Source organism: Dermacentor variabilis, chromosome 6 (assembly GCF_050947875.1).
Source record: "Dermacentor variabilis isolate Ectoservices chromosome 6, ASM5094787v1, whole genome shotgun sequence".
Taxonomy (NCBI): domain Eukaryota; kingdom Metazoa; phylum Arthropoda; class Arachnida; order Ixodida; family Ixodidae; genus Dermacentor; species Dermacentor variabilis.
The window spans coordinates 12,291,907-12,307,045 of NC_134573.1; the positions used below are offsets into that span (position 1 = coordinate 12,291,907).

Genomic DNA, 15,139 nt, shown 5'->3' on the forward strand with positions numbered 1-15,139 from the left:
CTTCGTGGGGCAGCAAGGAGGCTCTGTTCACAACAAAAATGGCGTTCAGCAAGTCGAACTATGCGCCGGTCATAGTCGGTGCATGATGCTCTCTCGATCGAGTTGGCTCAAGGAGCGTCCGAAAAATCAGACGAGGGGTTGCAACGTGTCCGAACTTTGGGCAGTTGTTATACATTATGGTCTATGGGGAGAATGGCGGTGCCGCGAAGCTGACCGAATAATCGGGTATGTCCGAATTTTTGGAGTCCAGAAAATCAGTCGGCGACTGTACCTGAATGTAATTTTCATGACGGTGCAAGAGTAATAAAAATAGCGTCACCCTCCAGATAATTTCAATACGAATAAAATTATACCACCCTTGTCATTTTTGGACAGAAACAACCCACAAAAGACACCAGTAAGGCAGAGTACAGTGTGCAAAAACATCGAACTGAAATAAATGCATTTGAAGTTTCAAACAAATGTAGCTTTCGCTAAAGTGAATCTACAGCAATACATATGGCACCATTTTTAAGCTCTATGTTTTGTAAGAATGGCCATGCTAAATGTGTGAATGCACACACTCAAAATAATAGCACACTGGCCACTGAACTAGCACAAGAAACTTTATTAGGCACCATGATCTACAAAGCGCATGGTGCCTGGGTTTCAAATCGAGGTGCAGTACTCTGTATGGGCATGAATATAGTTCCAGTGTTGTACCTGCAGGCTGCCTGATTGATAGCAGTCTCCATTACAATCAGTGAGGCATTTTTTCATTTGGTAGAATTGACCATGTTACCGAATGAAGGCTCTGAGTGTAAGTAGCCTTCCAAGTCATTTTCACCTGACAATGGCTGCGGAACATAGGATCAGAGAGCTAGTGATAGATATGCAGCTGCTAGGTGCTTTCCAGAATTGTACTTTTGTATGATGCCTCGATCACTTCTGCCGCCAGATGTTGTGCCAACCCAAGAGGCCTAGTGAACAGAGCTCATGATGAGGTTCTCTTTATGAGGTTCTCTTATGGGGGGGAGGGTTATGATAGGTATTGTTCCGAGCTATCGTGACAATAGGTGCGGACGCGTGAAATTCCTAGGCGCAGGCTCGAGGAGTCGACCTTCAATGCTCTTATTCGCGCACTCGGAGGTGCCGACGTGCGAAATGCCTAGATGCAGGCTCGAGGAGGCAATGCTCGATGTACTTAGTCGCGCAGTCGAAGGCGCCGGTGCGCAACGTGCTTAGGTGAGGACACGAGATGTCCGCGCGCGATGTGCTTGATCGACGAGTCGGAGACTCCTATGGGCGAAATGCTTAGCCGCGGTACGAGGATTGCATGCGCGATGTGCTCGGTTATGAATCCCGAAACACCGTGTGCTGAAAGGCCTATGTGCGAGGATTCCGCACACGAATCTTGGTCGCGTAGTCCGTGTCGCTGATGATCGGAATACTTTGCCATGGGTCTGAGACGTCCACAAACTTAGGGATTGGCCACACTACCGCAATGCCTGCGTAGGCCCGTTTTGACACGTCGAGATTACGGCGAGAGGAGACATCCAGACCCGCACGGTGCAACGAGCCGAGCAGACGATGCCAGCGCCGGACCAATAGCAAACCGCGCTGGAGTCACGTGGCGGGCGCGACCAATCGCAGACTCCAACATGACCTTCAATCATTTGCTTTTTGTGTGCTTGTTTCTGTACGGAGGCGATAGCTGAAGCACCAAATTTGAAGACGAAGAAATGTGCTTTCCAACGAGACCAACATTGCGGAGCTCGGTTGCGCCGTTCCAGATATTGTGGCTTGAAAAACGCTGTTATTTCTTGATTTCCGTGAGATTTTTCGCCACCTTGGCTGATAAAACGAATTTTTAGAGCACTTCTAAGTGGTTTACAGTGATGACATTTGGGTATCAGATAGAAAAAGGGTTACAGAAAATGAAAATGCAATGTAAAAAAAAAAAGAAATCAATATTTTGGCAATTTCTCGCGATGCGAAAGACGCGTCCCCCCCCTTATACTTTGAAAATCGGAATATAAGTCTAACTTCTTTTCAAAAAATCATTGCGAAAAGTCGACCCCCGTCTTATATATTGGACAGTGGCGGAAGAACTACGGAAGTCTTGCAACAATGGGCGGGTGAAGTAAAGAGCCGCCTAATAAAGAGCCAGTAGCGCGGCGTGGCGACATTGTGGCACAGCCAATTTGCGTTTACATTGTCACAAAGTTATATTAGTGAAAGGCTGGTTCTTCACATTTTGTTTCAAAATGAGCAGAAGCCAACAGTCTTCAAGAAACCGTCGCCTTCAAGAAAAAGGCGATTGAGTGCGCGGAAGCCCACGGCAACCTCGCGGCACAGCACAAATTTGGAGTATCCGAAAAGAGCATTCGGTACTGGTGGAGGCAGAAGCAGCAAACCAACAGAAAACGTCATTCCGTGGGCGGACCGCAGAATTGGAAGACAAGGTTGCGAAGCTCGTCCGAGAGCTGCGTGTAAGATCGCTGCCTGTGACTGCCGAATGCACACGTTTGAAAGCGGTAGAGATCACGCACGCCTCTGGACTGGGCAGCGAGAAGCACTCGTCATCCGACTCTAGTTCGGACGACTCTGATAAAAGGCGTTGCTATGATTCGGAGTAGCACTTGCGCAGTTCGTGCCCTTCTGTGTACTGTACACCTGGCCAATTTTTAACAGTATCGCGCGACCATCGACCAGCGGGTTTGTGAGCACCTAATCATCACGGCACAGAGCGGTGAAATAGCGAAAGTAAGCACACCTGTACACATGCGTGTATCTCGTTTGTTTCGCTGCTCAGCGCCGTTAATAAGGTGCTGACAAGCACATGGGTCGATGGTCGTGCGATACTGTTAAAAATTGGCCGGGTGCACATACGAGCAGCATTTAAATAAATACTGTCACTATTGTGCATGAGTTGCATTTGTTTCAAGGTAAGGGTGTCTTTCGGTACTTTTGCCATGGAAAAATATATTTTTTTTTCATTTTTAGAATTCGTTAGTTGGGGGATCGACCTATATTCCGGTCAGACCTATGGTCCAGTTTTTACAGTATATCGTGAGGCGAAGGGCTGCCACCAGGGCAAGGCCTAAGAAATTACCGTCGTAACGTGCAATCTCTGAGACCATACTTGATGTCTTGGCGAGGTTGCAAGAGGAAATAAACACAAGCGCAAGAGTCAAAGATTGTAGCGTCTCCAAAAAACTATGGCACGGCTGTTCGATCATGAGACTATACAGTAGCAAAGTCGGTGGTGCGTTTGTTGCGTGAGGAAAAAGAAAAAAATTTTTTTCGTGACTAATCTGGGGGTGCATTCATTACACAAGTAAGTACAGTAGTTCAGCTTTCATGCTAACGTCAGATGTTTCAGTCGACGAATGAACAAATTTGGTGTTTTACTGATTGTGATAAAGTGGGTTAGAATCAAGGTAATAATTTTACGAGTTCAATGCTTGTTGTACCAAAGTGAATATTCCATCCCATTTTTCATGTTTATGTTTCTACCTAAACAGGTGCCCAACAGTGTAGAACCGCGTATGAAAAATTCGCAACTGGCTGGATTGGGCTCCATTAGTGTTCATGGTATGCAGCCTGTGAGAAATAGATTATTGAGGCGTTTTTATCAATTCACACAGACACACACACACACGAAAAGAAACAAAGAGAAAAAGTCATGTGAAATAACCCTCGGAAGTGTACTTGCACAGAGAACTAGAGCACAAACACTCTAGCAGATGCAAATACTGGCCCCGACACCACGTGAGGGGGCACATGGCGTCGCAGTATTGCATCCGCTTGTGGTTGCCGACCATCACTGTGGAGGACCCGCGAAAGGATGTGGCTCTAAATCTGTGCCGAGAGGAGGAGGTGTCATTTTTGCCCACCAGTCAGCTAGGAACGCTACCCTGGAGCATGTGCCACCAAAATAAGCATGCAGTGAATGGGCGGAGTATGGATGAGATAGTTCAAGTGGCGGCGGAGGTCTATAGAGATTTATACAGCACCAGTGGCACCCGTGACGATGATGGAAGAGAGAATAATCTAGAGGAATTTCACATCCCAAAAGTAACGCCGGCAGAAGTAAAGAAAAGCTTGGGAGCTATGCAAAGGGGGAAAGCCGCTGGGGAGGATCAGGTAACAGCAGATTTGTTGAAAGATGGTGGGCAGATCGTTCCAGAAAAACTGGCCACCCTGTATACGCAATCCCTCATGACCTATAGTGTACCGGAATCTTGGAAGAACGCTAACATAATCCTAATCCATAAGAAAGGGGACGTCAAGGACTTGAAAAATTATAGACCGATCAGCTTACTGTCAGTTGCCTACAAAGTATTTACTAAAGTAATCACAAATAGAATCAGGAATGCCTTAGACTTCTATCAACCAAAGGACCAGGCAGGATTCCATAAAGGCTACTCAACAATAGACCATATTCACACCATCAATCAGGTAATAGAGAAATGTGCGGAATATAACCAATAATATAGCTTTGTTGATTACGAGAAAGCATTTGATTCTGTCGAAACCTCGGCAGTCATGGGAGGCATTACGGAATCAGGGCGTAGACGAGCCGTATGTAAAAATGCTGAAATATATCTATAACGGCTCCACAGCCACCGTAGTCCTCCATAAAGAAAGCAACAAAATCCCAATAAAGAAAGGCGCCAGGCAGGGAGATACCATCTCTCCAATGCTATTGACAGCATGTTTACAGGAGGTATTCAGAGACTGGGATTGGGAAGAATTGGGGATAAGAGTTAATGGAGAATACCTTAGTAACTTGCGATTCGCTGGTGATATTGCCTTGCTTAGTAACTCAGGAGACCAATTGCAATGCATGCTCACTGACCTGGAGAGGCAAAGCAGAAGAGTGGGTCTAAATATTAATCTACAGAAAACTAAAATAATGTTTAACAGTCTCGGAAGAGAACAGCAATTTACAATAGGTAGCGAGGCACTGGAAGTGGTAAGGGAATACATCTACTTAGGACAGGTAGTGACTGCGGATCCGGATCAAGAGACTGAAATAATCAGAAGAATAAGAATGGTCTGGGGTGCGTTTGGCAGGCATTCTCACATCATGAACAGGAGGTTACCATTATATCTCAAGAGAAAAGTTTATAACCCAGCTGTGTCTTACCAGTACTCACGTACGGGGCAGAAACCTGGAGACTTACAAAAAGGGTTCTACTTAAATTGAGGACGCTGCAACGAGCTATGGAAAGAAGAATGATGGGTCTAACACTAAGTGATAAGAAAAGAGCAGAATGGGTGAGGGAACAAACACGAGTTAATGACATCTTAGTTGAAATCAACAAAACGAAATGCGCATGGGCAGGACATGTAATGAAGAGGGAAGATAACCGATGCTCATTAGGGGCTACGGACTGGATTCCGAGGGAAGGCAAGTGTAGCAGGGCGCGGCAGAAAGTTAGGTGGGCGGATGAGATGAAGTTTGCAGGGACAACATGGCCACAATTTGTACATGACCGAGGTAGCTGGAGAAGTATGGGAGGCGCCATCGCCCTGCAGTGGGCGTAATCAGGCTGATGATGATGATGAATGGGCGCTCTAGCAGATGCAAATGGGTGCTGGCAAAGACGCTCAAGGCAGTACACCAGTACTCACCCAACTTGGCAAGTGCAGCCACACCACCCTCCGGTTCCTTGCCAGCCATTTCTTTCCGGAAGTCGCCCATGAAGAGCATGAAGGCAGTGCCAGGGCGCTTAGGTTTGTTGACATCTCGGGCTGGCTTGTAGACAGCCATCTGCATAAAAACACACCGGCAACAGAATATTCGCCTGAGCATCATTTCCGCTCGGCACGACCCCGGCCCCGAACTGCAGCCACCAGTTGCCAGTAGCAGCACGCACAGGCTTTTCTACGGCACGACCAAACTAAACAGCTCTTTTCAAACTGGTTCTGGGGGTCCTCCACTGTCGTTTACTGCTACAGTCGATTCCCAGTAATTCGACCCTGACGAGACTGCCAAAACTGATAGAATTATCCCATGGGTTGAAAGAAACAAGACGCAGAAAAAGAGACCGCCACAACACAGTGCTTTACAGAATTTGGCCATTTGCAAACACATTTGGTACAATCTGCCCAATTCTAGCCCACCTCTGAAACATAGGTACGCCCACTCTGTATGTGTGCAAGGTAGTAAAAGTAAACGAACACAGAAATGACATTGAAGGTTCCTAAATCGCACTTCATTCGTGTTATGTGGCAAGCATGCAAACATTGCAGTTATGCTCTTGCGTCCAGTTGTGCTGCGTAGGCTATTTCTAGCCCAAATTTTTTTATTTAAAGGAAGAAAAAAAGACACATTAGATTTAGGTAAATACCATACTTGAAACACTGCAAACTACAGTTATTGCTTGAAAATGTACGTAGCTTGACAAGAGATGTATATCATCCAACACCCTCCCTGTCCATGGGAACACATGCTGCCACTAAGGCACACCTGCCAACCTGAAGATTTGGAAATTCGTAAAACTATCGTGGCCAGGGGAGGGGGGGGGGAGGGAGAGAAGCGAAACTCCGTTGGAGTTTTGTTCACAGTGCTGAATATTCTCTTACATTCAGCATTGCTGTGGGGAATGGAGAGAATACCCAGCATTACCACTGAAATTCTGTGGAACCTGAGCGATCGGTCGACATTTCCCAATTGCAACCACTGCACGTTGCACCTTGGCTCATTCAACATGTCCGCTGGAACCTGATATGCTTGCAAGTTGGCAAACTCGACTTCAAGTGCGTCGATTGCTTCTTTAGATTCGCCACTCTGCTGGGGTAGGATAGCAGAGAAGGCCATAATAAAATCACGTAAGCTGTTGAATGAAGCAGTTTCACGAGCTTGTACTTGAGCAACTTCAGCCATCTCGAGATTGACCTCTTTCAGCAGGAATTTATGGCGAATGTAATACAGTCGCCGACCGATTTTCCGGACTCCAAAAATTCGGACATGCCCGATTATTCGGTCAGCTTCGCGGCACTGCCATTCTTCCCAAAGACCATAATGTATAACAACTGCCGAAAGTTCGGACACGTTGCAACCCCTCGTCTGATTTTTCGGACACTCCTTAAGCCAACTCGATCGAGAGAGCATCATGCACCGACTATGACCGGCGCATAGTTCGACTTGCTGAACGCCATTTTTGTTGTGAACAGAGCCTCCTTGCTGCCCCACGAAGTGGCGCTACTGCAAATCCCCGCTCATAGTCATCGTTTCTGCCTTGTTCGATAGAGTGGCTCTACAGCAGTACCGGTTTCAGCTTAGTAAGCCATGTCAAGACAATGTAGCAGCTTATTTGTTTCTTCGCGCACGACGCTGCGAGCAGGCCACGTTTTTCGTTTGTGCGACTGGTGTCGGCACGGTGGTGTTTGCTTTGTTTGCTGTGTGGAGGTTTCGCTGATATAACGCAGCGTACAGAAACATCGCGTCAAGTGTCTAATGTTGCCGACAGTGCCCGCGTGGACTTCGCTGGGGAATGCCGGCAAGCGGGTGCCGGGAGGCCTAAGATTTGTCACCTTCCGATGTGCTCCCTACTAACGCGGAAAATGTTCTGCCAAGAGCTGCGCAGTGGTTGCATTGCGATTCCGGACACCGTCTCGTATGACAGTTTCACAGGTGCTGACACTGCTGTACTGACATGCGCAGAAGTCGACGACGGCGAGATCATTCGTCAGGTTTCTGCTGCACCGCCGGACGATGACTCCGAGTCGGAAGATGACGCACTATGTGCTACGCTGCCGTCGCACGCGGAGCGTGCACAAACAGTGACTGTGCTTTCAGCCGCCTATAGTGATGCACGACCCTCTCCGAGATTCAGGCTTATCTGATTGCGCGTAAACGGAACAGTGTGCAACGGCGCATTCACGATTTCTTCAAGCCTACTGCCGAGCCCGAATAAGTGCGTGGAAATAAAGGATTTCATTTTTTTTTCTTAATCTGCTTTTTCGGACACCTGTTTATTCGGACATTTCCGCAGTCCCCGTGAGGTCCGAATAAAAGGTCGGTGACTGTAGCATGCTACCGTTAAGTATAGACATGCAGCAGAGAACAGCTCTCTCCCAATGCAGCTCAGTGTCTCAACCGCAGAGTAGGTTGTGCTGTCAATGACTATGTTTTCATTGCCTTTCTGGTTCTCTGTAGCTCCATAGTCAACTTACAGCAATGAATGACCTGCCTTGACAACACCTGGGTGCACAAATGTTGTCAGGAGATCCCCGAAAAGGCGGTTCAAGAGGCCCCTCAGTACATGAACCTGAGGAGCCTGTGCCTGAAGAAGGCAGTGTGCCTTCTCAAAAAGCAGCATAAAATTTTGGTGAGAAAGACAGCATGCCCCGTTAGCCTGGATGAAAAAAAATAAAACAGGTGCTCCTTACGGGGCACGTGGTTGGCTTTTCCAGAATCTTGGTGTGAAGTTTCAGCTTTTTTTTTTTTTTTTTTGCTTGAGGTCCAGAATGAGCTCCTTTTCTCTTTAGCTAAAGTTCATCGCTGTGGGTGCTTTTCTTCCCGAGGCCAGCCAGCAGCAGTCTTCTGAAGACATGTAGCAGACCTGGGGTCAGTGCACGATTCACGGGGGTTAGTGACAAAGTCTGCAATTTGGTATGACTCCAAAAACAAGCTCTGCTGGTTGCTGCTGTGCAAAGAGGACTGTGCTGCTGTGCTGTGTAATGAGGACTTGGCGCTACGTCAGCGATGGAGCGAAAATTTCAAGCAATGGGGCGCAACGCTGAAGCTGCCACCACTACAAGTGAAGGTGAAAAATTTCTCCTTGTGGAAATGGATGCCCTAGGTGACCTGCTATTCGGGACCCCACGGCAGCGATGCTTCGCGACTGGGATGAAGGTTCATCCGACAGCTATGTTCATTAGTGGGGCTAACCCCTGACCACTTGGCCACTCAACGGACAGCCGAGAAAGCTTCTCTGCACTTGAAAAAAGGCCAAGAAGCGATCGCAAGGCGGAAAGGCGGCAAAAGGAGAGTGCCTAAGGACATTTCCAGTTACGCTGCAGGGTCGTTTTAGACCAATATATGTGCTCAAAACTTTCAAAGCTCATTTTCTCAAAATGTCTTTTTCGGCTGGTGAGGCTGCTTGTTCCAGCCTCTGTTACCGCTCATCAGATTTCCAGAAGTTTTTTTTTTTATTGTGTATCTGAATAAATTTCTGAGGGCAAGACAAGCCCATTTTTTTATATACTGTGTCTGTGATATTTAATCAAAATTTGATTGATAAAATCTTAATCGCTAACACTAATTCAATGGTCTCCTAAAATTTTTTCAGCAAGGAAATTTTAAAAAACGGGCTCTGTCCTGCCCTGAGGTATCCATCTGGGAATCATCATAGTGAATTTCACAGCTGCAGCACCTTTCGAAAATTCTCCAGGCCTGGAATGAGAAAACCAAGTGCACGATTCTGACATGTTGCTGCAACTTGAGAACCAGTCAACATAACTGCATGAAATCTTGTAGTTCTACTAATGCTTTTGCTATGAGTCTATCCTGAAAATTTCAGTAACCTATCTCAATAAACAATATAGTTGGTATCCGAGGGTAGCCTCCCCCAATAAAACCGGAAATCTCCATTCCGCGCCAGCAATTTTGGCGCAGATGGAGGACATGCCTGTCACAGGCACTGGCTCGAAGAGAGCAAGAGAAGGATCACCGCCGCAGCAGCATCAGCTCCAGCAAGAAATGGACAGCCTCACTGGAACTTGGAAAACTGGTGAAGAAACATGAAACCAGGATGCATCCAGACTATGCTTGTGGTGCATTTTGATGAATTACGGTTGTTTTTCCTGGAGTAAAGATGTGCTGGAACGTTTTTCCTTGATTTCCCAAAACAATTTTCATGCCTTCCTGCTTGCCGGAGTGCATCTTTTGTTCTACTTGGGCTATCCCAATAACTTTTTTTCCCCTAGTAAGATAAACAGATTTGGTGTGTCAGGAAGTATTTTTTTACACTTTTTTGAGACAATTTTGAAAATTATTCATTTTGTTTTAGTATCAAGATGGGAAATTTTTTTAAGACTAAGTTTGACAACCTATAACATCACTTCCAATTGGCCTAAAACAATGGCTTATACCTTACGACACACGATGAACATTCAGAATAGATTCCGTGGGCTGCAGTTTACCGTATTTACTCGCATAATGATTGCACTTTTTGGTCAGAAAAAAAACTGACGCAAATTCAGGGGTGCGATCATTATGGGGGTTAAATTTCCCGTGAAAAAAAAAAAAAATGTGTTTTTTCGTCCCGCGTTTGCTGCGGGATGTGGGTGCGGAAACCAAAACAAAAATGGCGGCCGGCGGAGCAAGCTGAATGCGCCGAACGCAATGTTTTTTTTCTTCTCGCGGGTACATTACGTGCATCGAAACAGTTTCTTCCGTAACAGTAATAAATAATATCGTTAATATCTGCAAGTTTGCGGCAATAACGTAGCCATGTTCACTTTGAGGGGGCAGAAACAGATGGGCGCGCTTAGCTGCCAGTGACATAGAAACACATGGCGGGCATGCTGCGGAAACTGCGGCATCTGTCTCCACTATTATCCTAATACCACACGTCTGCGCTAAGGGTGGGTGAATATCTTAGCTGTGTTACAAACGTTGGCATATGAATAAGGTACGCTTTTGACGTATCAGTGTAAACGTGGCTACTATCACTGCCGCTCGCCATTTGTTGTATGCCCATGAGTGCAGATGAGAAGAATCGAAAGGCGCCTTTTTTGTTGTTGTTGACCACAACCATTATAAAGCCGACACATAATAAAGGCACGTTTGGTTGTACCTCTTTTTGTCATGGAAGTGCGGAAAGTGGTGAAAGTAATGAAATGAGGCATCTACTTAAGAATGTTTGGTGTGAGCAGACCGCTTGGTTTGTCTTGAAGAGTCGTTCGCGTAGCATTCGACAGATGGTAAGCGCGACCATTCTTAGCTAGACTCTGCACGTGAAATATTGCAGCGGCAAGTTCGGGGTGCAATCATTACGCGAGTGCGATCATTATGCGAGTAAATACGGTACTATGCAAGGTGGTGTTAATTAGCTAATTGGCATTAAATGGAAGAGCTCGTGCTTCAGATGTCATGAAAGTCACTTATCCTGGGAAAAAAAGTTGCATTTTCAGAATCGGCTGCTAACAATACATTAACTGTGCAAATTTCATCCAAATTGCTTTAAAAAAAAAAAAAAAAAAAAGATCTTAGAAGTCTACCGCAACCCCTTAGGGCGGACGTGGGTTCGACAATGTATTTTTGGTTCAATCTGAACTAAACTCCATTGTTACGATTCTTTTTTCATGCAGATTTCAAATCAATAATTGGTCTTTCGATAGCTACTCTGGTTGAGAAATATTGACATTTGAAAACACACTTGATGGGTGCTTCTTAGAGGGTTTTTGGCAATTTTGCCTTGCTTAACACAGAAAGCAAGTGCATGGCCCTAATGCCAAAGGCTTGTTCTAGGGGGTGATGCTATGTTTATTTGTTTGAAAGCATTATAAAGGTGAGAAAGTGACCAACCTGTGCTGAGAGTGTTATTTTCACTCATCATTTCTGATCATAACTTGCAAAAGTGATGCTACAGTTAGTGCAATAGCATCGCCCCTAAGATAATTTCAATATGAATACACAGATACCATACGAAGTGTCTACCGATTGCAAGGGTCCCATAAAACTGGAAGAATGCAAATATTACACTAATCCACAAAAAGGGAGACGTTAAAAGAATTGAAAAATTATAGGCCCATTAGCTTACTCCCAAGTATTATATAAAATATTTACCAAAATAATCTCGAATAGAATAAGGGCAACACTGAACTTTAGTCAACCAAGGGAACAGGCTGGCTTCAGGAAGGGATACTCTACAATGGATCACATCCACGTTATTGGACAGTTTTAGTTCAGCATTTGCAACACAACTTAAAAGCATTGCGTACGCAAAGAAGTAGCGTCGTCCTCATTGCGCATGCTCGGAACTTCATTGGGCTTCTGCAGTTTACGCGCGCTATGATAACGCACATTGTTTGGCGAGTTTATAACGTTTACGGACACTGAGAAATAACGCTGTCGAACTGGCGCCACCCATGGCTCCCGCTTCAGCGTGAATTCTCGTGATGGCTACGCTCTCACCCACACTGATCGCCAGTAACCGTTGAAATGAGCTTTCGCTTTCTCTAAACTCACCTGAAAGGTTGGTTATGAGTGCATAGCACAACCACATAGCAACAGCAGGACGGTTGCTAATGGACCCTCTTCGCTTGGATATGTTTTCTTTACGTTTGCGTTTCTGTAAGGTAAGCTAAAGGACTTGAAAGCAGACGCACTGTAGTTTCCTGTAAAGGTGCTTACACTTAACGTACATAAGGCGACAAACTCCATTCTAAACCTGTCTATTAATCAGGTTATCGAGAAATCCGCACAGTACAATAACCCTCTCTACATGGCTTTCATACATTATGCAAAAGCACTTGATTCAGTAGAGATACCAGCAGTCAAAAAGACATCGCATAATCGAGGAGTACAGACAGCTTATATGTACCGTATTGACAGAATTGGAAGCCAACCACTTTATTAAAATTTGAAAGTACGAAGTTGGGGGGTCGACTTACAATCGAAACCAAAACATGTACCCACCAAAAAAGTGAGAACAACGGGAGCTACAACGTAGTTACAATTTTATGTTTTCTCTATGGCCCTACCCGTAGCTTTTCGCTATCTTGCGTGTTTGTTTGCTTTTTGGAAGGTTTTTTCAACATTTTGGAGAGTTTTACAGTGCACGCAACACTCATGAGGGGGTCAATAGTTGATGGAAGCGCCGCTGTTCCTATTCGCGTCGGCACCCTAAGAACGGCGGCGCTTGCGGGGAAGGGGACTATTGGTAGTTCTGGAAGAGTAGACACCGCTTGCAGGTTTCTCTTTCCCTGTTGCGCTTAGCTTTCTGTATAGTTTGACGAAAGGCATTGGCTTGACCCGTTCCACTTGACTGCTGGCTACGTGCTACTTGTATGCTTCCCCAGTCGTCATGTGTGCTCCAGGCTCACTAATCATACAGCACTCGTTCACAGCAGCGTTCAAGAGGGCTGCCATCCTTTATGCCGAAGAAACAAATCACTGCGCAGCGGGCCGCAATTTCGATGTTTCTGAACAGGTGGTGAGAGAGTGGCGACTGCAGTGAAGCGAAATTTTCACCTGTGACGGCAAGTGAGAAATTTGCCACATGTAGAAGTCTGGACGCTTTCCGGAGCTGTAGGCTAAGCTTGCAACGTACGTCGCTGAAATGCGTGATCGGTCCCTGCCAGTGAAGTGCGACATGGTCATGAAACAAGCCCAGACATTCGCCTTAATTTTAAGGCCCTGCTCCGCCGTGAGTACGAGTGGCTGGCGGCATAAGACCGTGAAATTACGCCAACTGGACCTGTCAAAATCCCTGCCGGCTGCATGTGGTTGGGTGCATTCGGCGTGGGCTGCTGTTCCACAAGACGTCGAGGTGCGGTCGTTTGCCAAATTTGAAATTTTGCTGGACCAGGACGCGCTGTGGGACCGCAGCAACGATGACGATGGCAGCACTAGTGAAGACGAGTAGTCCAGTGACAATGTCAACTACTAATAAATTTTCATTATCGAATGCCGCTCTCAGGTATGCTCTTTTTTTTTTTTGTCCTGTCACGCGATATGGCGGGCTCGACTTACAATTGTGTAAATACGGTAAATGCCATGGAAAATATCTACAGAGATTGCACAGGCACCATAATTCTACACAAGAAAAGCAGGAAGACACCTTTAAAGAAACGCGTCCCACAAAGAGAGACAATCTCTCCAATGCTATTCACTGCGTGCTTCGAATTATTCAAGCTATTAAACTGGAAAGGTTTAGTAGTAAGGATCGACGGCGAATACCTCAGCAACGTCCATTTTGCCTATGACATTGTTCTATTCAGCAACACAGCAGACTAGTTACAACAAATGATTGAAGACTTTAACAGAGAGAGTGTAAGAGTGAGCTTGAATATTAATATGCAGAAGACAAAGATAATGATGAATAGATTGGCAAGGGAACAAGAGTTCAGGATCACCAGTCAGCTTATAGAGTCTGTGAAGGAGTACGTTTACCTAGGTCAACTAAGAACGGGGAACCCTGACCATGAGAAGGAAATTCACAGAAGAATAAAAACAGTTTGGATCGCATCGCGTACGGCAGACATTGTGAGCTCCTGACCGGGAGCTTACCGTTATCATTGAAAAGTATAATATCAGCGCATTTTACCGGTGCTGCCATATGGCGCAGAGACTTGGAAACTGACAAAGAAGCTTGAGAACAAGTTAAGGACCGCGAAAAGAGCTATGGAACGCAGAATGCTAGGCATAACTTTAGGAGACAGAAAGAGAGCGGTTTGGATCAGCGCAAACGGGTATAGACGATATTCTAATTGACATTAACAGAGAATAATGGCACTGGGCAGGTCATGTAATGTGCCAGTTAGATAACTGTTGGACCATTAGGGTGACAGAATGGGTACCAAGAGAAGGGAAGCACAGTAGAAGAAGGGCAGAGGACTACCGTATAAACCGTATATAGGTAGAGTGGGAATATAGGTCGACCCCCTGACCTTGAAGTGAAGAAAAAAAAAAAAAAACAGAAAAGAAGCAAATATTGCTGAAACGCATTTACAGTCAACGACTGATTTTTCGGACCCTCTAAGGAACGTAAAAACGTCCGAAAATTCAGGCAGTCCGAAAAAATGAATGCATGCAAAAAAAAAAGCACTTTTTCTTTTTTTTATCGGATCTTGAGGTAAAGGGCGAAGTACCACGCTTCCGAAACCCTGCCAAAGCATCAGTGAAGTGGCTATAAAAACAGGCGTTCAAAAACTCTGTATGCAGCCGACTGCCGGTTTATTATGTACATGTGCATTGTCGGGCGGCCAGTGTTATTGCTGCATTGGCTTAAAGAACTTGTTGATTGTTGTTTGGACGGCGTTCCAGTTGCATGCGATCATATTTGCCTCGATCTGAGCAAGGGTCACGTCAGCACTGTACACCGATGAACGAATCAACAGTGCACGCGTCAACTCGGCGCTTGTAGTCGGCGCAGGCACTGGCTCCTCATTTTCAACATCGGAGTCTTCTGAATCC

The 15,139-nt window shown here is 45.8% G+C and overlaps 1 protein-coding gene across 6 annotated transcripts in view; it reads right to left on the reverse strand.

Moving 5' to 3' along the window:
* The window catches only part of LOC142584627 (uncharacterized), a 105,343-nt gene that overhangs the window by 19,211 nt on the left and 70,993 nt on the right, over positions 1–15,139 (reverse strand). For all 6 annotated transcript variants that reach the window (XM_075694777.1, XM_075694776.1, XM_075694775.1 and 3 more), the window contains one exon: positions 5,623–5,761. In XM_075694777.1, coding sequence (XP_075550892.1) covers positions 5,623–5,761 — 139 coding nt within the window. The remainder of the gene's footprint in view (positions 1–5,622; positions 5,762–15,139) is intronic.